The 22,481-nt window shown below is 59.2% G+C and overlaps 6 protein-coding genes across 6 annotated transcripts; 5 read left to right on the forward strand and 1 right to left on the reverse strand.

Annotated features, from left to right (window-relative positions):
• Positions 1-593: 593 nt before the first annotated feature.
• Positions 594-3,704, reverse strand: D7B24_001550 (uncharacterized protein; the record flags this gene model as incomplete). Its single annotated transcript, XM_028635776.1, has 3 exons — positions 594-3,453; positions 3,521-3,597; positions 3,669-3,704. The coding sequence occupies 3 exons, from the start codon at positions 3,702-3,704 to the stop codon at positions 594-596; spliced, it is 2,973 nt and encodes a 990-aa protein (XP_028491859.1).
• A 2,943-nt stretch (positions 3,705-6,647) lies between these two features.
• Positions 6,648-8,958, forward strand: D7B24_001551 (uncharacterized protein; the record flags this gene model as incomplete). The annotated part of the gene is made up of 4 exons (XM_028635777.1): positions 6,648-6,762; positions 6,845-6,861; positions 6,931-7,041; positions 7,114-8,958. The coding sequence occupies 4 exons, from the start codon at positions 6,648-6,650 to the stop codon at positions 8,956-8,958; spliced, it is 2,088 nt and encodes a 695-aa protein (XP_028491860.1).
• A 509-nt stretch (positions 8,959-9,467) lies between these two features.
• D7B24_001552 (uncharacterized protein) lies at positions 9,468-12,732 on the forward strand (the record flags this gene model as incomplete). The annotated part of the gene is made up of 2 exons (XM_028635778.1): positions 9,468-10,541; positions 10,618-12,732. The coding sequence occupies 2 exons, from the start codon at positions 9,468-9,470 to the stop codon at positions 12,730-12,732; spliced, it is 3,189 nt and encodes a 1,062-aa protein (XP_028491861.1).
• A 1,974-nt stretch (positions 12,733-14,706) lies between these two features.
• On the forward strand, positions 14,707-15,312 carry D7B24_001553 (uncharacterized protein; the record flags this gene model as incomplete). The annotated part of the gene is made up of 2 exons (XM_028635779.1): positions 14,707-14,976; positions 15,085-15,312. The coding sequence occupies 2 exons, from the start codon at positions 14,707-14,709 to the stop codon at positions 15,310-15,312; spliced, it is 498 nt and encodes a 165-aa protein (XP_028491862.1).
• A 4,058-nt stretch (positions 15,313-19,370) lies between these two features.
• On the forward strand, positions 19,371-20,351 carry D7B24_001554 (uncharacterized protein; the record flags this gene model as incomplete). Its single annotated transcript, XM_028635780.1, has 2 exons — positions 19,371-20,053; positions 20,180-20,351. The coding sequence occupies 2 exons, from the start codon at positions 19,371-19,373 to the stop codon at positions 20,349-20,351; spliced, it is 855 nt and encodes a 284-aa protein (XP_028491863.1).
• Positions 20,352-21,675: 1,324 nt separating this feature from the next.
• ATG5 (autophagy protein 5) lies at positions 21,676-22,462 on the forward strand (the record flags this gene model as incomplete). The annotated part of the gene is made up of 2 exons (XM_028635781.1): positions 21,676-21,996; positions 22,118-22,462. Coding segments are annotated over 2 exons (666 nt in total), but the record flags the coding sequence as incomplete, so codon positions are not given.
• Between the last annotated feature and the right edge of the window lie 19 nt (positions 22,463-22,481).

Raw genomic sequence — 22,481 nt, forward strand, 5'->3', positions numbered from 1 at the left:
AACCTCCCAAAGTCCTCGCTACAGCGTCGCATCCCAATTGGGGGGGGGGGCACATCTCCACTGGCATGTTGTCCCGCACAGGCGTGCTGCCCATCTCACCCTTGGACCAGTCTCCCGTGTGTCTTGCCCGCCCTGGCAGGGCTCTTCGAGCTATGGGCCAACAGTAGCAAGCAACGTGGAGGACACGCTGCAGTTCCTGGAATCCCTTGCCAACAAGGTCGCTTCTGTCCACGGATCACCTGCCTTCCGGGGCGACGGCCGTCGATGTCTTGCATCTCCCGGATCCCGGATCTCAATCCTTACCTGGCGCGATATTCCCACACGCGGCTATTGCTTGCCAGCCGCCGTTGCTCGTGACATGGGAATCCGCCGTGGCGATCATCTCATCACGATCAAGCATTGCAACATGTCTCGAACCCACCCCGGCGAAGATCCAATGTCCGTGTTGGATCGTCTATCAGCTGCTCGTCTATCGAACGCCCCCCTTCGCTGCCCCGATCAGATCACTTGGCGGGCCACTCGCTTCAGTCATTTCACGAACGACCCCAAGACGCAAGGCACCAACGACAATGAGTGTTGGCGGCCCCTTTCGTCTACACCGCGAAGATGTTTGTCACTCCGTTCCACGTACCTCGTGTGCGTTCCTCCCAGTATGAATCCTTGCCCGTTTTGATCTTCCAGACCTCCTCGCCCTCTGGTCCATTGCCCAGCTTGACGAACCACTTCGGCTTGTGTTCTTCGCCCCGTTCCTCGAGGTCCTTCCGCCGCGCACGTTGCTCCTCTTCCAGCACCACTTTGGTCTCCTCCGCCGCGTCGAGGTCGCCCAGCTCTGCCTGCCTCTGATCGGGCCGTAGCCGACTGTCCGTCGGCGGCAGTCGACCCTTCTCGATTTCCGTCATCTCATTGAGTTGCGCGGCAAACTGGGTCAGACCATACGTTGTGGCGGCATTGTCCACCAACTTGCCAACCTTCCAAACATCGTCTCCCACAGCCTTGCCGTTTTCTGTTCGACGGAGTCCGGTTATCCAAGTACCAATCAACCCACTTCCCGAGTTGCTGCCGTCCGAGGTATAAGTCTCGACAACTACGTCCTCACCGCGGCCGCCGAACATGCCGCCCTTGCTGCGAAACTCGACTACTGCCTTGGCCCCCGTAGTGTCGTTGTTGACATGCATCGTGCCCACGGGCTCGACATACTTTTCGCCCATAACAACGTTACGTAGGAACATGGCTGCGTGCGTCCACGAATAAAGTTCGTCCGTACCGTCCATCAACCGCAGCGCAATTCGCACGCGACCCTCCGTGATGATTTCTGCGCTCTTGCCCCAAAACTTTTGTGAAGGCGCTGGTGACTGGCTAAAAGACCAGTTGGAGGAATCGGCTTGCATCGCCAACCTGACGGGCCGGTGACTGACCTTCTCCGCAATGAGGCGGAAACCGCCCGGCACCTCTTGCTCGGTGCGTAGAAGCTCGTACGTCTCGCCTAGTAGAGGGTTGAACGGCTTTCGGATAGCACGCTCCTTCGATCGGTTGATGCTGATTTGCGATACTGCAAACGCAGTCACGTACAGCAAGCGGTCCTTGGCCGTTTTCTGCTGCACTGCCGCGTCAAGAAGCTGCGAGTACTCGAGCTGCTCAGCAATCCTCTGAAGCATCGAGGTCGGCTCGTTTGCCGAGACGGGTGCACTAATGTTGCTAAGATCTTTGCCGACGTTCTTCCGTACGATGCCTATGAGACTCGGGGGCTGAACCAGGCCTGGCGGGATCTTCGAGCGCCTCTCGACCGATATGTCTACCGGAAGAGGGGTGAGGCTTTTCGGTTTGGAGGGATAGCAACTCTCCTCATCTAAGCCGCCCGTGTCCTCGTCAGCGATGGTTGAGGCTGCTGACGACGAGTCGTGCAGCTCGGCCTCGTCGGCATCAGACTCCACAGCATCGTCTTCCTCACTCCTGTCGATGCGGACAATCTGAGAGCCAGTCTCGCCCACTTCAGCATCAAAGAACTCATCGGTTGAGGTAGTGTCCATGCTCAACCTTGAGGCTGCAGCTGAGAGAGGCGCCGGCAAACGCCGGCGTTTGCTGTTTGCGATCAATAACGTAAATTCAGCCACAACCGAGTCCAAATCGTTCAGCAATGCACCGCAGTGATCTTGCATGCTCTTCTCCTCCTGCGCAACACCCCTCGATTTCTTCCTCGCATGACTAGATCCGTTTGTTGACTGGCGGGGGTTCGCAGAGCCCGGCGACGGAACCGCCAAGGATGACGATATCATGGGTTGGAAAGATTGTGGGCTGACGATGCTGGACTTGCGCTTCCAGAAGGGCCTCTTCTGGTTTTCAGAGGGGAAATAGCCCTCCCTTTCCTCACTATGCACTGAGCTACCGCCGGGTGATAAATACTGGCTGCCGCTGCTGTGAGCGGGCCGTGGCGTATTAGACATGTCCTTGACAAGGCGGCGCAGCGCATCTCTGGTGCCCACAGTCCGGCTGACCAAGGACTCGACCTGCTCCCACTCCCGATCCTCGAGGGGGTTGTGAGTCGCTGTCCTCGAGAGTCCAGTGGCAATGCGCAGAGGCGTGGTGGTGCCCCTCTCCTTTGATGTTTGTCCCTCTGCCGGTTCAAAACCTCGAGCGATGCGAACTGCTTTTTCAAGGGCGCGTGCCCACTCGCCAAACTCTTTGACATTGGAGGCTTTGAGATGCCAGATCTCAGCGCCCGAATCAATGTTGATCTCCCGGCGCCTCTCGTCTGCAGCTATGGCTGCGAGGCTCAACGGGATGGCGCCCCGCAGTGCCGAGGAGTTGCGGTTGTAAAAGTACGATAGCGTACACGACGAGTAGTCGAGCGAGAAAAAGCGACGTGCGTAGCCCTGTCCTTTCTTTCTCCTCCTCTTGAGCAAGTTCCCAACGTGATAGTTGGCCGCGCCGTCACTTCGGCCCGACACTGACGTAGGTCTACCACCCAGCACATGGCTATGAAGACTGTCCTGGGAGTCTGAGGCCACAGCGTTCATGTGAGGACTGCCGTGCTTGCCCAAGCTTGTCTTGCTGCCACTCTTTGCAGGGTTGCCGAGGGAAAGATTCGGGACATTTTGCGCCGTCGGGGGCGGCGAGCCGATGGGGTATGTGCGGAGGGAGAGGGTGACGGTCTTGGAGGTCTGCTTTGAAAAGGTATTGTCAAACACCAGGCCGTACATGCCGGCCTGGCCCTTCAGAACGTCGTGCGTGCCCGTCGTTTGGGTTTCGGCCTCGCATCGCCCCTGCCACTCGATGGGAATGAACCCCTTGCTGGCGAGCTGGTCTTGGGCGGTGATCGTATCTTTCTTGGCGAAACGGGCTGGTTTTGCGTCGTTGACGCCCGAAGTCACGCCCGAGGGGGTTGCGGGGTCGTCCGACTGGCTTGGGACAATGTTCGTGGCGCCGGTGCCGGGATGTTTGACGATGCCGAAGTTGCTGTGCGGCAGGGGAAGCTCGTCAGCTACAGTTTGAAAGCAGAAAGGGGGGGGGGGAGAAAAGGTACATTGACTTCTTATGCGGTTGAACGGTCCACGCGATGCTCTGGCCGTCCTCAACCTTGAGCCAGCGTACAATGTACGACTATGTCTGCTGTCAGCTTTGGGTCTTGCGCGCGACGGCGACACGGCGGAATGGCTAGTGGGATGGCAAACCTTGCTGTGGACCTCAAGTTGCTCGTGGCCGGCCATTTCAGGTGCGCGTCGAAGGTCTGAGGCGAGATGCAAGATGGTTGCAGAGGCGAGGCTCGAGGCAAAGGTGGAGGACGTGTTGTTTCTATTTGGTATGTCGCCCGGGTTCCAACACTAACAGCTTTCCATGGCGAGGGATCTGCGACAGATTCGTTAGAGGCGGGGTGCAGGGAAACGCGACGAAACAAGGTCAGACGTCGGGCTCAGGAAGTCTAAACTGAGTGAGGCTGGTGCGCAGGAGGTATGGGAAGGGAGGCTTTAATTATGACTTGACGTGGAGGTGAGATGCCGAGAGGTGCTGAGGTGAGCTTGGGCGCGGAGCTGGGCTCCCCAGTACACCTTGAGGTACGTGCCTTGCCTGGTAGGTCTACATCGTAGGTACCTACGTAGGTAGGTGGGTAGGGCATGCGCTAGGAACGGAGACACGTCACTGCTACAGGGGCACTCTATGGCACTTTTGAGGTCTTCATCACCTGCAGCCGCACTGACACCGGCGCGAGGTGGTACCCAGGCCGCCTGCAAGTGCACCTTTCACAGCAGGGCGCCACACAGCCCACGCCTCAGCGAGCCAGCACAAGGTACCTCCGTCGGTCCCTAGGTACCTACCTCGAAGAACCGTCCTGCCGCGGGTCCAGCGGCACCCGATAACGAGGCACAAGGCACGACGCACCTACCGCGCGGCTTCCGCTATTTAGTGCGTGGCCTTCGGGATCATATATGTACACGGTGGGCAGTCGGCGACGTTATCATCAGAATCCGACGATGAACGCAGACCTCTGCCGGTCCTCTCTCTGTCCTGCCCCAAGTCCCCAGGTTGGCGAGTCTTACCCTTACAGACCAATGCTCATTCTACCCGTTCCAGTGGAGTTGTGGCCTTCCTCAACTCGATGCCAAGATGCTGGGCTGGGCTCTTCCAACAACGGGGGCTCGGACGATTCCCACCAGACTCTCATTTCATTTGAGGCCTGGCACACGAGATACTGTGCACGCAAGAACGGCTCGCACCAAGCTCACAGCATCGCCGCGTGACCCTCCCGTGCCGCATCCCGCCGTGTTGCAGCATGCCCGTCTTCAGTCGACCGATCAATGGGCCGCTTAGGAAGGCTAAGGGGGGAGAACACGGTGACGTTGCTGCGCCACGCCAGGACGAACGGGTGGAGGATGCCATGCCCAAGAGAATCGAGGTTCCTATTCACAGCAGCTGGCCGGCTCGACCTGTGTGGCGCTTCGGGTTTTCGTGTCCAGTCGTATCCTCGTCACACTTTGCCCCATTCTCTCCATATCCACCTTGATGCACGTTGGCGCTTCTTGTCGTTTTCGTAGGGGCCTCGTTTCGGGGTACTCGCGAAGTGAATCCGCTGCGGCCCCCACCCCGATGGTCCATCATCGAATGCGAGTCTTCTTTGCAGGGCTAGGCGGGCCTTTAGGGATTCGCTAGTGCTACGTTGGCACAGGCCCTGATCGGGATACAGCGTCGAGGCTTGGCCTGTGGTCCTTGGGTGTTGACCAAGGGACGAGGTAGACAGATGGCTTACCTATTCATTAAAGGCCTGGTATTGGGGAAAGGGGGAGGTTCTTCTTTGCTGCCGTGGTGGGTGTATGCTCTCTCTCTTTCTCTCTCCCGAGAGGCACTGGTACATGTGTGGCTGGCCATTTCCCATCTGAGCCACACCCATATCCAATCTCCTCCTTTTTCGTGCTATTCCTTTCTTTCCTCTCTGTTCTTCTGGACTCGGCCCCTTCATGAGTCGCGGATGGGACGCTGGAGCTCGCACCGTCGATTTTGTTTCTGGCCGCCAAGACTGTTTTCAGGACATGGGGCCAGGTTCGGTGGGATGGGAAGGCCATCCCATTCTTCCCTTGAGGGAAACCCCTTGAGGGCAGCCCTTGAGGGCGTTTGGTTTCCTGCGCCTGAAGTATTCTTGCTGAGAAGGGGGCGGCTGGGCGGTGGTCTTGGTCCTCTTCCTGTTCTGGGCTGCCTCGCGTTGTGGGGAGCATTCGCTTCACTGTCTCTACGAACCATCCCATCAGTGGCAGTGGCAGTGGCAGCGCGGTCAGTCTCAGTCTCGCCCCGCCAATAAAAGCTATGTGTCCGTCACAGCTAGGTCGTTTTAGTAGGTGCGGGTGGAAAGCATGGCCTACCATGTACTAGGCAGGTCGCTAGCATCGCTGCTACCCCAGAGGCAGAGAATACTTCTCATTCTCTTCCTGGGCCCGTCCGAGTTTCGTCTGGAACATGCCAAAAAGGAAAAAAGTTCCATGCAGCAGTTTGGCCAGGACCACCACTTTGTGCTGCTCTGCAGTTCCATCAGAAGATCAACCCCGCGTTCTCTTTTTGTTTTTTTTCCCCCTTCCGCCACCTTATTCACTCACATCGGCATTCGTCCTTGCATATCTTTTCCGCAGCGTGCTGTAGTTTCTTCCTCTGGTATTCTACCTACGGACGACAGCACTCAGCTTACGAACAAAGAAAGAGGACGAGCCAGGGGTCTCGTCTTGTTCACCTCGCGTCATTCGCGGGCGGCCCATTTAATTCCCATTCCCTGTCCCTGGCATCCTTTACAACGGGGCACCCCCCAAGCACTCTGGCCATAACCCACCACTCGCTCCGATTTGGGTGCAGTGGCCGCGTGCGTGCCGACACTCCATCGACTCAGAAGCTCAGCCTGGTTCAGGAGGAGCTCCATAGGTGTGCTCCCTGACCCAGCCCAGGCCTTCCTTTCATCGCCCAACAGCGAACACCACAACAACAACGAGCAAGCAGCAACTACCTCGCAACACCTACGCACCGCGCTCGACTCGACCCTCTCCCCGCCACCACCATCCTGTCTCGCAGGCTCTGGGCGCCCGCCTTTCTTCTTTCCGCCTACCCCTAACGTACTCGTCTCCTCCCCCTCCCCTCCCCCCGCCATTACGAACGGGCCGTCCACCACTGCGCGAAACATGGCCTCCGTCCTGAGCAAGCGCCAACAGGCGCGCAACGAAAAGGCGCTGCAGGAACTTGTGGCCAAGGTGCCCGGTAACAATTCTTGCGCCGATTGCCAGGCCCGTAACCCAGGTGCGCAACCTCTCGGCCCCCTCGACTGATGCCCTGCCCCTTCCCCCCCATTGAGCTACGTGTGGCTGACCAAACTCGACAGCGTGGGCATCATGGAGCGTACGTTTTCCGACCAACAAACAAGGCTTGTCCACCTCACCGCGATTCTGAACTGACACTGGTGACCAGTTGGGCGTCTTCCTCTGCATGCGCTGCGCTTCGATCCATCGAAAGCTTGGCACCCACATTTCCAAGGTCAAGTCCCTGAGTATGGATGGCTGGTCCAACGAACAGGTCGAGGTACGTTACACATCCGCGGCCCGCCGCCCACAGAGGAGAGAGTCGCTCAAGCTCACTGTTGTGACCCCGCAGAACATGAAAAAGGTTGGCAACGTCACCTCCAACCAAATCTACAACCCCGAGAACAAGAAGCCTCCGGTGCCCGTCGACGCCGACGAGGCCGATTCGGCCATGGAGCGCTTCATCCGATCCAAGTACACCACGACTCCCGCGCCCACGAAAAGCCACAGCGCCAGGACCATGGATGAAGGCATCCCTCCTCCGCTACCACCCAAGACGCCTAGCAAGTTCAGCTTCCGATCCGCCTCTTCGATTCTCCCTCTGTCATCCCGGTCTAAAAAGCAGGCCGCTGCGCGAGACTCCAGGCCCCCGCCTAGCCCTTATGACTATCCACGGAGCCCGTCGCCAGACGACCACCTTCAAAACAAGCCCTCCAAGGTTTTCGGCGCCAGCGTTCAGTCCAGCAAGTCGGACGACACGGAGAGCAAGCTGGCGCACTTGCGTGACATGGGTTTCGGAGACACGCAGAAAAACATCACCGTGCTGCGGAGCGTCAACGGAAGCCTGGAGCGCGCCATAGAAACTCTTGTCAGAGCAGCCGACGCCGACAGGAGATCCCCCGGCATCGCGCCAGCCGGCGGCGGCAGAACCCTCCGCACTTCGCGATCCATGACGCCCATGTCCTCGAGCTCGGCCCCCATCCCTCAACCGTCGACGTTCCAAGACAGGCCCTCTCCGCAATCCGCAACATCGAACAACCCCTTTGACATGTGGCCGGCGCAGCCTCAGACGGCGCAATCCACCGGAACACTCCAGAACAAGAACCCTTACATCGGCGCGAACCCCTTCGGAGCCCCACTGCAGCAGCAGGACATCAGTCAGGCCTTTGGCAACATGTCTCTGGCGCCGCCACCAGCCCAGCCTCTCTTTCCCAATCATACCGGGGGTGTATCTCAGCACACCTACGATCACGCCGCGGCAACGCCTCCGATGCCACAGGCACCACAGACCTACGCGCCCATGAATTTTAATAGTAATATGACATACCCGCAGCCCGTCCAGCAGCAACCCACAGGAAGCAACCCCTTCTTCACGACACAATCCCAACTCTCGATGCCACAGCAGAATCTGGCCGTCAACACCATCACAACCTCGTCTGTCGGTTTTGCCAACAACCCTTTCGCACGTTCGCCCACCAGGATTCAGTCGCCACCCCTTGGACAGATTCCGGAGCAGTCGCAGTCGAATTTCTACAATTCCCCACAGCCGCTCTCGCCGTCAGTTGGCAATCCGTTCTTCACGCAAGCGCAGATCCAGCAGCAGAAGCAGCAGCAGCAGCAGCAGCAACCATTTCAGCCACAGCCCCAGCCTCAACAGCAAGTCCAGCCTCAACAACACGTCCAGCAGCAGCAGCAGCAGCCGCCCCAGTTCCAGCAGCAATTTCAGCCCTTCCAGCAACAAGGGCACTACGCTCCGTCGCAGCCCACGTACCAGTATGCCCAGCGAGCGGATAAAGCCTCCATCATGGCTCTCTTCAACCAACCACAGCTCGCTCCACAACAGACAGGCAACCCATACGCACCTCAGACTGGGGCTGCGGCGCCCAGTTTTGAGAACCAAGTCAATGCGGCACCGGCGCAGGCACAGACCGCCCAACCACAGCTCCAGCAGCCGATGCGCAGCGTGTCGATGCCACTGGCCGGCAGCAGCAACAACCCTTTCTTCGCGGGCAGTGTGCCTACGGCGCAGGCGGCCCCGGTGACAGCTCCGGCGCCCGCAGCTCCCGCTGTTCATGCCGGCGCGCAGCAACAAAAGGCACACGTCAGCCGCGAGAGCATGGCGTTTGCAGACATGAACTGGGCCAACGGACGCCACAGTCCCGATGCGTTTGCCAGTCTCAGTTCGAGGCACTTGTGATGAGCAACTTACACTACAATCAGTACATAATGAGTTTCTTTGTATAAATATGACGGTTTGCCGGAGCGTATCATGCAGTCTACGTGTGCTGTGACAGAGTGTATCGCAGTGATGGATGTGTGATTGCAAAAGCCAATGACAATTTGGTATCGCCCGAAAGAAGCGACCGAAAGCTTCAAAGCACCCATGGAGGTCAAGCAAGAGCCGGCTCTGACAAATCGGATAATAGTAGTAATATAGCTCCAGAAAAGTAAAGTGAGAGGGACAGAAACAAGAAAAAGCATCAGACAATGATTGTAGGGCAGGCTTCAGGTCACCTGACTTCGCTCCATGGGTCTGACATCACGCTCCTTCCCTGTCGCGTCTCGCACCACCTCGTGTCGACCGCCCCCCCCCCAGCGCACATCTCGAGTACCCCGCCAACCCGCCAACCCACCAACCCAAACCAACAGGTTCTGGCAAGGTTCCTGGTGATTTGGCAGGACATCGTTCGGCCACCATGCGCCCTAATGGCGCCCAACAAGCCTGCCAGCGTGATCGAGATTCTCTCCGATGATGAGCCCGCCGCTGAGCGCGATGCGACGGTGCAGCCCGGCGCCAGGGCTCTCGGGAAGCGCAAGCTCGTCCCTGACTTTGAGGAAAAGGTCTTATGGGACGCCGACTCGGATGACGGTCTGGATCTGAACGCGAAAAAGAAGCGAAAAGCAGTCGCCAGGCCAAAGGGCAAGGGTGCGGGCAAGGGCAAGAAGGTGTCCAAGGACGAAGAGGCGAAGAAGGAAGAAGGGGAAGAACGTGAGGAAGCGGCAGCGGCAGCAGAAACAGACCAGCGGGATGACTACGAGGTCGCCGGCGCGCCAGACTATCTCCGCGAGCGGAGGCGGGCCTTCGACTCGAGACGCGAAGCGCTGCGGGAGGCCGGACTCCTGCTGCCGCCCGACTACGCCGACGTCGATTTCTCGGACGACGACAACGACGCCGCCGCGGTGGCCGTGCGGCCGCAGTTTGACGAGAGCGCGGGCGTCAGGCCGTGTCGCCCATACCAGGACGTCGAGCTCGAGTACTCGGGCGGCGTCCTGCCGGCGCCGCTGGCGCAGTACCTGCGCGACTACCAGGTTGCCGGCGTCAAGTTCCTGCACAGGCTCTTCGTGTACCAGAACGGAGGCGTGCTGGGCGACGACATGGGCCTCGGCAAGACGGTGCAGGTCGCCGCCTTTCTGACGGCCGCCTTTGGCAAGACGGGCGACGCGCGCGACGGCAAGCGCATGAGGAAGATGAGGCGGGATGCGCGCCGGTGGTATCCCCGCGTGCTCATCATCTGCCCCGGCTCGCTCATTGAGAACTGGAAGAATGAGCTGAATCGCTGGGGCTGGTGGTCCATTGACCTGTTCCACGGCTCGACCGCGCAGAAGGAGGACGTGCTGGGTGCGGCGCGGGCCGGCATGCTGGAGATCATGGTGACCACGTACCAGACGTACAAGAACCACGCCAGCTCCATCAACACGATCCAGTGGGACGCCGTCGTGGCAGATGAGTGTCATGCGCTGAAGAGGGGCTCGGCCGAGATCACGAAGGCCATGAACCAGGTACGTGATATGGGCCCTCGCACACGCGCTTCTTGTCTTGTTTCTCTTTGCTCTTCGTTGTATTCACGATAGTCAGATCAACGCCCTGTGCCGTATAGGTCTCACTGGCACAGCCATACAGAACAACTACACAGAGCTCTGGACGTTGCTCAATTGGACCAACCCAGGACACTTTGGCACGGCAGGCGAATGGGACCGGACGATCGCAGGCCCTCTCCGGCTGGGGCAGTCCCACGACGCCACATTCTATCAACTGCGAAACGCACGCATAGCAGCGAAGAAGCTGGTGACCAACCTCCTCCCAGGGTTCTTCCTCCGACGGATGAAGTCTCTCATTGCGCATCAACTCCCCAAAAAGAGTGACAGGGTTGTCTTCTGCCCGCTGACGGAGGATCAGCGGGCCGCTTATAAAAGATTCGTAGGACAGCCAGAGCTCGAGCTGCTCCGTACGCTTTCGAATCTCTGTGCGTGCGGGTCTGGCAAGAAGCGAGGCTGGTGTTGCGATGCGAGGGTGGCGGACGGCAGGTCATGGCAGTCCGTCATCTTCCCCTCCGTGACGACGCTGCAAAAGCTTGCGAACCACCTCATGCTGCTCGTGCCCCCCAGCACGGAACCCGACGATAAGCAGGCACGGCAGGCTAGGATTCTGCGCGACTGCTGCCCGGAGAAATGGCAGGCACTCCTGAGCAACCGGGACGCCATCATGAACCTTGCCAATCCGGAGTTTTGCGGCAAGTGGAAAGTCCTGAAGAAGCTACTCAAGTTCTGGCACGAGAACGGCGACAAGGTCCTCGTCTTCTCCCACAGTGTTCGGTTGTTGAGAATCTTGCAGCACCTCTTCAGCAACACGAGCTACAACGTGACCTACTTGGACGGGTCTCTCTCCTACGTCGAGAGGCAACAAGCAGTCGACGACTTCAACTCTGACCCCGGCCAGTTCGTCTTCCTCATCTCGGCCAAGGCCGGCGGTGTTGGGCTCAACATCACGGCAGCCAACAAGGTTGTCATTGTCGACCCTCACTGGAACCCGTCCTATGACTTGCAGGCCCAGGACCGCGCCTACCGCATCGGTCAGCGGCGAGATGTCGAGGTCTTTCGCCTCGTGTCCTCGGGCACGATCGAGGAGATTGTGTACGCGCGGCAGATTTACAAGCAACAGCAGGCCAACATTGGCTACACGGCTTCCTCCGAACGCCGCTATTTTCAAGGTGTGCAGGAGGACGAGAACCGCAAGGGCGAGATATTCGGCCTCGCGAACCTCTTCACATTTCGGGAAGACCGACTCGTCATCCGCGACATTGTCAATAAGACCAACATTGCTGAAGCAAGGGCCGGCAACGGTATTGCCGTGTCAGGCATGGACATGGAGCAGGCGGCGAACGATGAAGAGACTACGTGGATGAAGCGAGAGGGTTCAGAGGGTGGCAGTGCCGAGGATGGGGGCATGTCGCAGCTCGCGAGTCTACTGACGGCACGAGACGCCGACGGGGCGGCGGCGCAGCCGCAGCAACGATCGGCCAAGAGCGATGCCATCCAGGCTATCCTTTCCTCTGCCGGCGTCGAGTACACGCACGAGAATTCCGAGGTCATCGGCACGTCCAAGATTGAGGAGCAGCTGTCTCGCGCCGCCGAGATGGCGTCCCAGGCAGACAACCCTGACGGCAACAGCGCCCTCTTCGGCAGCCAGCTGCTCGAGGGCGTGATGGACGCCAGGGCCGACGGCAGGCTGAGGCGCTACCGGTACAACCCGCCCGAGGACGTGATGCGGCGGCAGTTTTGCAGCATGGCGCGCGAGTTCGGCTTCGCCAATGCGACGCAGTTTGCACTCGTCGTGGAGAACTGGACGCAGGAGCAGCGGCGCAACTGCCTCGATGCGTTCTATCGCGTCAGGGAAGACAAGCTCATGGCCGAGGAGTCAACCTCGCGGGAGAGGTCGAATCCCGAGCGCACGTCCACGTCGAGTGAGGCGGTCAAGGTGGAGACGGCAGATCAGGGAGGGAGCCCGAGGCTTGCTGAGGCGCAGCGGGAGCTCGTCACGGCAGAGGCCGCCCGAGAAAGTTCCGAGGTCAAGGCAGAGGGCAGCTGTGAGGTTGGAGCGGCCGAGACGATGGTGAAGATGGAGTCGTCTTCGGCAAAAAGGGCATCAGTGTTCATTTACGATACGGATGATGATGAGACGGACGAGCTCTAATGGCGCTTTGGTGTTTGATGCGTGGCGGTGATAGATCCCCAGTTGAAAGGGAACCAATTTAGCAAGCCGCTTGTGGTATTGGTTTCTATTATTTACTGCATAGTACTGCATGGCGTATTTGTCCTGGCCCGATATCTGTGTGTGTGTGTGAGAGAGAGAGAGATCTGTCGTGAGCTCCGCGAATATACGCTCCAGAACATTATCGAGGACTCTTGATTTTAGTGCTGGCCTTCGTCTTTCTGACTAGAGAGATGTTACTTGGTGAAATGAATGCAACCGTCTTGTTCGAATATTCCACGTGACACCTGCCATTCGTGAACCGCGGTGGGAAGGGGTGAGTTGGTGCTAGATTCTGGTGGTGATACCTGTGACTGCTTGGAGTCTTCGTGATCTTGGGCCCTGAGACTCCAGGCACTGGCAAGTCAGGCATGGGCGCAGTAGTGACGACAGCCCAGCCAACGGCGACCCAGGGAGACACAGCATCTCGATTCCGACGCTCACACGCCCACACGCCCACAGTGAACGCTGGCGGCTCGGCACGAACTCTACGGAGAACCTTCACCGCTCACCGAGGCTGGCCACGCGGACATGGAGGTGGGGCCGGCGTCAGCCACTGGAGGTACGGCAGACGCGTGACGTCAGCGCCACGAACCTGATTTGCGCCCCTTGCAGCCACGACTTCTTGGACGACGACATGGGGGCACGGAGCTCTGGTCTGGTCTTGCTGCAGCCCTGGATGGTTCGAGCCAGCAACAGGAGCGCCCGTGATGCGCTGGCGACGCCAGCCCAGACACTGCTATCCCTGTCAGAAACCGTCGAAGATCCGGAGTTCCAGAGCCGTCGAGCCACAAGCGCGCGACGCTGTGACGCTCCCTTCTCCTGGCATCGCGATCAAGGGGTCCCGTCCGTCTTTTTCCTGATGGGCTCCATTTACAGGGCTGGGCGTCGTCAGTCTCATAAGTTGGTCGAGACCATTACCTCCCCATTGCCGGCCCTGGCGGGGGCGCTTAGGCGAAGTTTCAGATTTGGGCAATCTTCCCATTCAACGTCCTGTCCTGTTGCGCCACGATGGCTGGTCCCCTGGCCGAATGAGGTCATGTTGAGTGCTCTACGGGTTGTTGGCGGCCACTCACAACGCGTCGTCGCTGCTTGGTAGGGTGGTATCCGGTGGCTTGCGTGTGGCAGAGACCAGAGACAAGAAAAAGGTTCGCCAGCAAGCTTGGTTTGCCGTTACCCGGCGTTCGCATCTGAACCACGCCCTCCAGTCCCCCCCCCCCTTCGATGCCGCGTCCCTTGTACACAAGGCCCTGTCAGTGACGTGGGTCCCCGCGGTGCGCAGTGCAGGTTTCGATCATGGGCGGCGACCGTCCTCTGTCTACACTGCTTTTCCCCCCTCCAACCTGCCTAGCGGGCTGCCGGCAGTCGACGCAAGGCGGGTGGGTGGCCAGGAGGTCAGGAGGACTGCTCCGATGAGTCGAGTTGGGCCAAGACAGCCGGCAGACGGCCCCAAGTGCATCGTACCCTGCGTCTGGCCCTGATCCAGGGTCCAGCCCATGTACCCACTACACTGCCGAGATGCCCTGAGGTGTGGCCATGGTCCCTCACGTCGAACGAACCCTTACGCGTGCCGTGGCTGACGCTGGGCCGGCCGACCCCATGGATGATGACGCTGGCCTGGGCATTCGCAGTGCATCAAACCTGGCTTTGTGGGCAGAGGGACTAAGTCATGGGAGCGCATCTGACTCTGGCTTGGGCTGCCCTGAGTTTGGGCGTCCAGGCCTGCTTTGCTTGACCATGTTGATAAATATGCCCTCTGGCTCCCACCCAAAGTCACAAGTTTCCTCCTCTTCAACCAGCCAACAGCAGCCAGCCAACAGTACCCTTTTTGCCGTCAAGCAACTATTCTCACAAGCCCCTCCTCACCTACCTACCCTACCCACACCCACACACAGCCCGTTCTAACACATACACACAATGGCTCTCGACCGTATTCTCAGCATGGTCCTCCGCGCCGCGGAGCTGGCCTTTGCTGCCATCGTCACTGGTCTCGTTGGTCACTACCTCGACCACTCCCAGGCGTCGTCGTGGACCAACGCCCGCCACATCTACACGATTGTCGTGTCGGCCATTTCCATTCTCCTGGCCCTGCTGTGGATCCTCCCCTTCTCCAGCGCCTTTGTGCACTGGCCCGTGGACCTCTTCATGTCCATCCTCTGGTTTGTCGCCTTTGGTCTGCTCGTCGATGTAAGTACCCCCGCTTCCCCCTGTTCCCTGCCGGCGAAGCACCGCCTCGGGCCGAGGGGCATATACACACACACACACACACACACATGCTGACACGCCGCGACACAGCTCATGGGCAACGGCTGCGGTGGCGTCTTCAACTGGAGCAACATCACCGTCCGCGGCGACGACGCCTGCGGTCGCTTCAAGGCCATTGTCGCCTTTGCCTTCCTCTCGGCCATCTGCTGGCTCGTGTCCGCCATCATCGGCTTCTTCTGGACCCGTCGCCGCACCGCGTCCGTCGACCGCCACCACCACACCACCCAGCGCCGCACCTGGTACCGCTCGCGCGTCTAAGCGGCGTGCGCACACGCGCAGGGGGCCCGCTGGCCTGGTGATTCGAGCGCCGTCTTTCTCTTGACGTTGAACTCGCTTTCATCAGGATGCACTCAAATCAATGACAAATCAATGTCCACAGACCATCACTCTCGAGGGGGAGGAGGATAGGTTGCTGGCGAAAAGGGCAAACCATCATGGCTCTGTCATCCGCATATGGGATTTTTTTTCTCCCCCTTTCTTAATGACTCTGGCACGAACGAACTTGGAATATGAGATAGCGTTGCGGCTCGGGGATACCCATTAATGACCTGGCCGATTGTACCATATCAAGAATTAATACCCTTTATACCTTACCGGCTTGCCCTTGATGGAATGTGTTGCTGTGCGCTATCGTGACCAGGTGTCGCACCGGTGCAGAATGTAGTACACGGAACTGTTATTGCAACGCAGCGCGCCGAGCTGGCGACTGGAACAGACAGAGCAGTTACCAGCCACGTCTGCCCACGGAGCCACATCCGCCCGGAGACCCACCACCGAAGCTCGCCGGGTGGAGACGGCCCTCCGCCGGCGCAAGGCCATTCATGCACGGGGCTCAGGTGGATTCGCATTCGAGCAGCCGCTACGGTCGGGAACAGTCATCACACGAGCCACAGCGATAAACACAAAAAGTGAGGCGCACGCTCTCTCCACGACAAACCGATCAGGCCATGTATGCATGCAAATGCACGCGCCTGGGTCAGCTCACAGACGAACCCAAGGGGACGTCCCGCCCGCTTCACGAACCGACCGACCGACCGACCGACCGACCGGCCGAGTGCAGGCAGTACATTGTTGGTGCCCGTACAGGCGTTACCCCCCGCGCCCTCAATTGCCCCAATTCTCCTCGCCGCACGCGATCGGCTCTCAGGCCCGGTCTGGACCGCAAGCGGCCTCTGTTGGCTGGCTGGCTGGGCTGGAAGGGGAGGGGGGAACTGTCCCCGTCAGGCCCTGTCGAGCTGACACGGGTCCAGCTAGCTCGTGGCGGCGAAGCGCAGGCGCAGGCGCAGAGGCAGCAGGGCCGAAAGCCGTGCTCGGATTGGTACGAGGGGCCATCTAGGAGGCCAGAGGTGAAGCCATCGTAGTCGATGCTACGTAATCGGCGCCCAGCCCAGAATCGAACATGGCCATGCTGTCGTACTCGGAGTGGGACTGCGCCTTGTCGTCTACAGACGTAAACGGACAAATTGAGGGGTGGAAAAATTGCAGGAAGAATCGGTGTCGGTGAGAGGAACGCATCTTCGGGTCGTACAGGAAGGAAACTGAAGAGGCAGCAGAAGAGACGAAAAAAAGTGCAGGTGCATAGATGGACCGAATGATTTCGTTTCTTTGGTTTCGCTGCTTTCGTGTGTGCCAAGTTTTTGCTTGCTCGCACTTGCACTTGCACTCGCACTTGCACTTGGACGGCATGTCACTCGATGATCGAACTAGTCTCGACGTCTGTTTCTTCGACCTCATCCTCTCGATTTCGGCCGTAGTCAGCGATGCGGGGAAAGCAAGCCTCAGTGGACAGCACGACATCTTGTGATATGACAGCCGCCCGAGAACAGGGAAATTTCTCGCCATTCGCCAGTCTCAGGCGATGGGAGATGGGACGAAACGTGACGAGGCAAGACATGCACTTGATCAACGGGCGAGGCCGGCCGCCATAGGCATCCTGTACCGCGACATGGTGTAGCCCGTCTCCCAGAAAAGAGGTCGCAATGGCGGCACAAGGTTGGACATGATCAGGGCATGGAACTTCGGCACGCGAACTTGGGCTGTCGTCGATTCCAAGGCAACTAGCGCTCGACGCAGTGCACATCACCATCACGGCGTGGGCGGCATCGGGGCCTGTCAAGGGCTCCAGGGACGCAGTGACTCGGGATACGTGCCTCGTGCTGCGTGTTGCGTCTTTGGGGGCTGGAACACGAGAGAAGGCAGCCAAAGAGGTAGAGGCTGGTGAGGGGTCGGGGACGTGAAACCGAGATCGAGATGGGTGTGGGGGGAAGGGGCTTATTCGCATGCTTCGGAACACAAAAACAGACAAAAACAGATGGCTCGCAACGTGCGGCATGTCGAGCCAGAGGATTGGCGGGGCTAATGGGAGATCAGGAGATCAGGAGGCCCCGGAGGCCCTCCTTCCCTCAGGCGACGACAGATCGTTGCCGCAAGGGACGAAGGAGGAGGATGGGACAATGATGGGCATGATGGGCATGATGGGCATGATGGGCATGATGGGCATGATGGCACCGATGGCGTTGAGGGGATAACCTGTGGTGTGATGAGGATGGGCAGGTTCGGTGGGGTTCGGCGCCAGCTTCTGTCGGGCAGTCACGCGAACAGGGTGGGAAATTGATGTGGTTGCTATGGATTTCCCATGTTTGCGAAGCATGGGAGAGCTTGCTTGGTTCTAGCCTCTTTCTTGCCTTTTGCCTCTTGCCTGGTTCGTACTTGCCCGCCCTCGCCCCTCTTTCCTGCTCCAGTCCCCAGATCGATCTCGATGTCGTAATGAGTGCGTGGCAGTCCATGACGGCATACTGTGGGGTAGGTGACGCCACAGCAGCTGGGTCGCACCAGCCACATGCTAGCAGACCAGCTTTCGTTCCGTCTGGCGAAGGCAAGTGGCATGCGGTCGAGTAGCGGGGTCAGTGGAGCCCGCGGATCTCCCACCGGCGGCTCTTGCGTCATTGAGACCGACCCCACCCTTGACCTCACCTCATCTCTCTCTCGCGCCTTGTGCAGCTCGAGCTCGACCTCTGACTCCAGCCTGGCGTCTACCTTGGAGCCTGGCCTCTCGTACCAAGACGTCTTGGCTCCCCATCTACGAAACGTACCGAAATGACACAGAATATGGATCCCTGAGCCTCGTGTGCGGGGAACAGAATAGGTCCGTCGACGCGCGGCAGGCGTGTGTAGGCCCCCCCCCCCTCTTTGATTCTGGCTCTGGCTCTGGCTCTGGCTCTGGCCCTGCCGTCTCCGATTCTGCCCTCATCTCCAAGAAAGGAAGGCCTCTGCACGAAGGCCCGTGTCCCAAACAAGCTCATCTGTGGCTCCAGACCAAAACCCGCTCGTCGTCGCGCCAGGAGGGTCACCAGCCACATCGCCACTCATCTCATCGCTCCGCTTATGATCTGTCTTCTCTTCAAGCTTTGAACGCTGCTTGTCAAGCTCCCGAAACGGTTCCCACATATGACGACGTTCAAGCGCCCCCTTGCGCAATGAGGAACCCTCGCCAGCCATCATGCTGCCCCTCCCCAGAGAACCGTAAACGGGAATCGGGCGTGATGGTCTCCACCTCTTCCGGGCAGCCCAGCCCAGAACTGATCACAACGCCAAGAGCCTGACAGATTCGACAGGGGTCTAATCTGCTTCGGACCAGAAGCACCGGTGTCGACAGGGTACCAAAGCTTGTAACCTACCTAGGTACCGTACGCTCGTGAGCTCTGCAGCCAGCCTGGACAAGCCTGACAGGAGCCCTCCTCCTTGCCCGACCAAGACCGATGACGCCAGAGGGGTAGTGGGAGTGCCGCATCATGGTGGACCAGGTGAGCGGCATGTGGTGACATGAGACGAGAGTAGACCAGACCAGACCAGACCAGACCAGACCAAAGCTGAACAGCGGACGAGGGACAAACCGGCTGGATCTGTGTGTATCGACCGAGCGGGACAGGCTTGCCAGGCAATGGATCCAGCGACCCCCATGCATGTGCCTTTTGGCCCAAATCAAGGCACGCTGTGACTTTGCTGTCGCGACCCGTCAGCAAGGCCAGCGACCCCGTCCATCACGATTGCCCCCTAGGTACTCATCACATCTCTACCTCTGTCACACAAACACGCTCTCTCTCCAAACCCGCTTCAGCCACCCCACCTCCCGAGCCCTCGTAACTATATAACATCCAGTACCCCTCTCCTCGTCATCGACCATTCCCTCTTCTCCTCATCATAAGATACCAATACCAACCAAGCCTACCAAAGCAACTTCTCTTTTCTACTACTCTCAAGATACCCCAATACCCCGTACCCACAACCATCATCAACTAGAACCCAAACCATCCATCATGTCTGGCCTCATCAACAAGATCAAGGACGCTGTCCACTCTGACAAGCACGACAAGCACGACTCGCACGACTCCACTCACACCGGTTCCGATGCGTACACCACTGGTACCCACGGCACCACCGGCAACCCCGGCATCCACCACAACACTGATGCCACCGGCACCCACGGCACCTCGACCTACGGCAACACCTCGACCAACGCCGGCCCTCATGACAGCAACCTCGCCAACAAGGCCGACCCTCGCGTCGACTCTGACCGCGACCACCGCGGCACCGCTGGCGGTGTGACCGGCTCCACCGGCACCTACGGCAGCTCCACTACCCACGGTACCACCGGTACCCACGGTACCACCGGTACCCACGGCAGCACTGGCCTTGGCTCCTCCGGCTACGGCAACACCTCCACCAACGCCGGCCCTCACGACAGCAACATTGCCAACAAGCTTGACCCCCGTGTCGACTCTGACCGTGACAACCGCGGTACCCACGGCACCTATGGTAGCTCTACCACCCACGGTACCACCGGTACCCATGGCAGCACTGGCCTTGGCTCCTCCGGCTACGGCAACACCTCGACCAATGCCGGCCCTCACGACAGCAACCTCGCCAACAAGGCTGACCCCCGTGTCGACTCTGACCGCGACGGTTCCAAGACGGTCGGCCAGGACAAGACCTACGCCTCGTAAGATTGTCCCTCACTTTGACGCGCCCACCCAGGCCGCGGGCACCACACCGGCTGCCGCGCTGCCTTTTCTTGCTCTGGACTTCGAAAACTGACCTGGTATTCTTTCTTTTTCCGTCTGTAAAGAGACAACAAGACGTCCTACGCACAGCGGGATCCTACCGATGCTGCCCAGGTTCCTCCCTCGGTGCTGCAGCAGACCATTGGCGCTCCCCAGATTGCCCACGACGACCACGGCCACGACCGGGCCCGCAGGAACAGCCAGGCTACGGCGCAGGAGATCCACCGCGGACTGTAAACGGGTGGCCACCAGAAGCGAAACCGCGAGCGATTTAATTTGGCTGGATGATGATTATTAATGTCTACTTGCGATGGGGGCTTTTTTCACATCCACTGACTGACTGCTATGAATGTATTAATAGCTATCAACTGATGAATTTACGAGTTAATCCTGACATGTGTCCCCACGCGCGAAGCATGTGTCGATGGTCAATATGATTGCTTGTCACGTGCTACGGAAGAAACTTCATGTAATCTATATCAACACGGCAATATGGTGATGACATGACTATGTTGTGAACATGTCATCATGACCACGCCATCCATCACACAACACCGCGCCAAACCGTGCGTCCTGCCTCAAGACGGTATGGGAGAGGGCGGGGAAGGTCCTTGTCAGCACCCGCCTAAGAGATGTGGAGCTAGTACACCGCACATGGTAAACATGCCCGCCTACGAGACAGGGACAGGAAGGGTCAAAAGACAGATACATTTCGGTACCTTGACACCAAAATTGGTGACCAGAATTCTGCCGCGACGCTTGGCCATGCACCTTGCCCTGGGAGAGGGTGTTTCAGCTGCGCACGACATTCGTCAGGAGGAAAAAAAAAAAAGAGTTTTTCCTCCTTCCTGTCACTTTTCAGATGCGCTTTGGGGGGGGGAGGCGCGGCTCGGTGGTGACATGGGGGCGCAAACGAGGTTGTGATGCGCCTTTGCGCTGTCACACTCTCTGTTCGTGTCTGCGCACTTGCGGGCGGGAAGAAGGAAAGGGAAGTGGAGACATGACTGCGTTGGGGTATTAGTGATCATGGAGTGTGTCAGCCGGGGTGTGATATGAGAGCGTGTCGGTCCCAGGATTGGCCGTGTCATGTCCGAAGGTTTTGGGTGGAAATGTGACATGGGATTCCAAAAAAAAAAAAGTCCGATGGCTCGTCGTTGTTGCTTTGGCGAAGATCGGTGCGCCACGATGAGCCACACAACAAGCCTCACTCACATGAGGTTCCCGTTCATTGTGTTGTACTGTTTACAAGCATCACGTAGCAAAACGCAGTCGATAGTCGGTTAACAACATGTGTCAAATCACCACACACCTGACCACGGGCGAGGGGAGGGGCATGGCATGACAGCCTGCCCCATCTCATCTCACAACCTCAACTCAGTGACTGGCCAGTCTTAGTATAGCAAACACATTGCATCTTGCGTCCAACAATGAATGGGAAGCATGCTTCTCTGCAAACTCAACCCCCCATCTCACTCCAACGGTTCATGACATGATAGAGGGCCTAGCCCCCAGGACGGACCTTTAGCACGCTTCCGAACGAAACAACCACAGACACACCACGATGGCCTCACTAGCAGAGACATTATGGTCCCAAACCGTACCCCTTCACATCACCCACCCCTCACAGCCCAACAACCCCTTCATCACGAACCTGCCCCGCTTCAGCTATCTCGCCCTCCTGCTGCCCCGCCTCTCCGCCTTCTTCCACGACGCCGACGCCGACACGCCCATCTCGAGCTTCCACCACGAAGACCTCCTGCTCCGGAACCTGCCCCTCGGTCTCCTCGTAGACCTCTACTCGCCGCCGCTCCCCTGGCGCCTCACCGTCGGCGACGGACCGAGCTGGGACATGGCCGACACGTTCCTCAACGGCGTCAAGGAGGTATGTTGCGACTTCACCCCCCCCCCCCTTCTTGCAACCACCCAGAGCCTCACCCACACCGTCTCAACACCGGGCCACCGCCAAACTAACGTGACCACCACCTTTCTCCCCCCTCCCCCAGGCCGATTTCACCCGCTACGGCACCGCCAAGCGGATCATGTCCCTCTCCAAAGCAGACACCTCGACCCTCTGGCACGCCGTCCAGGACAACGACCACGCCGCCTTCGCCCGCATCAGCGCGCACCTCCTCGACGCCCCGACGCCGCTGAGGAACATACCCCTGCGCCTCTACATCCCCTCGACCGCGGGCGCCTTCCGCGTCCTGCAGGCCCCCGTGCCCCCGCGCCACCCCGCGACGCCGCGCCAGCCCCAGCGCCTCGGCCACGTCCTGCGCGCGCTGCTGCCCGCCCTCTTCCCGAGCAGCCGCGACCCCGTCCTCGCCGCCGTCGTCCTGCACGGCGCGCACGTGCCCTTTTCTGCCCCCG

This window comes from Verticillium nonalfalfae (genome assembly GCF_003724135.2).
Source record: "Verticillium nonalfalfae strain VnAa140/NRRL 66861 chromosome Unknown scaffold_130, whole genome shotgun sequence".
In the NCBI taxonomy this organism is placed as follows: Eukaryota; Fungi; Ascomycota; class Sordariomycetes; order Glomerellales; family Plectosphaerellaceae; genus Verticillium; species Verticillium nonalfalfae.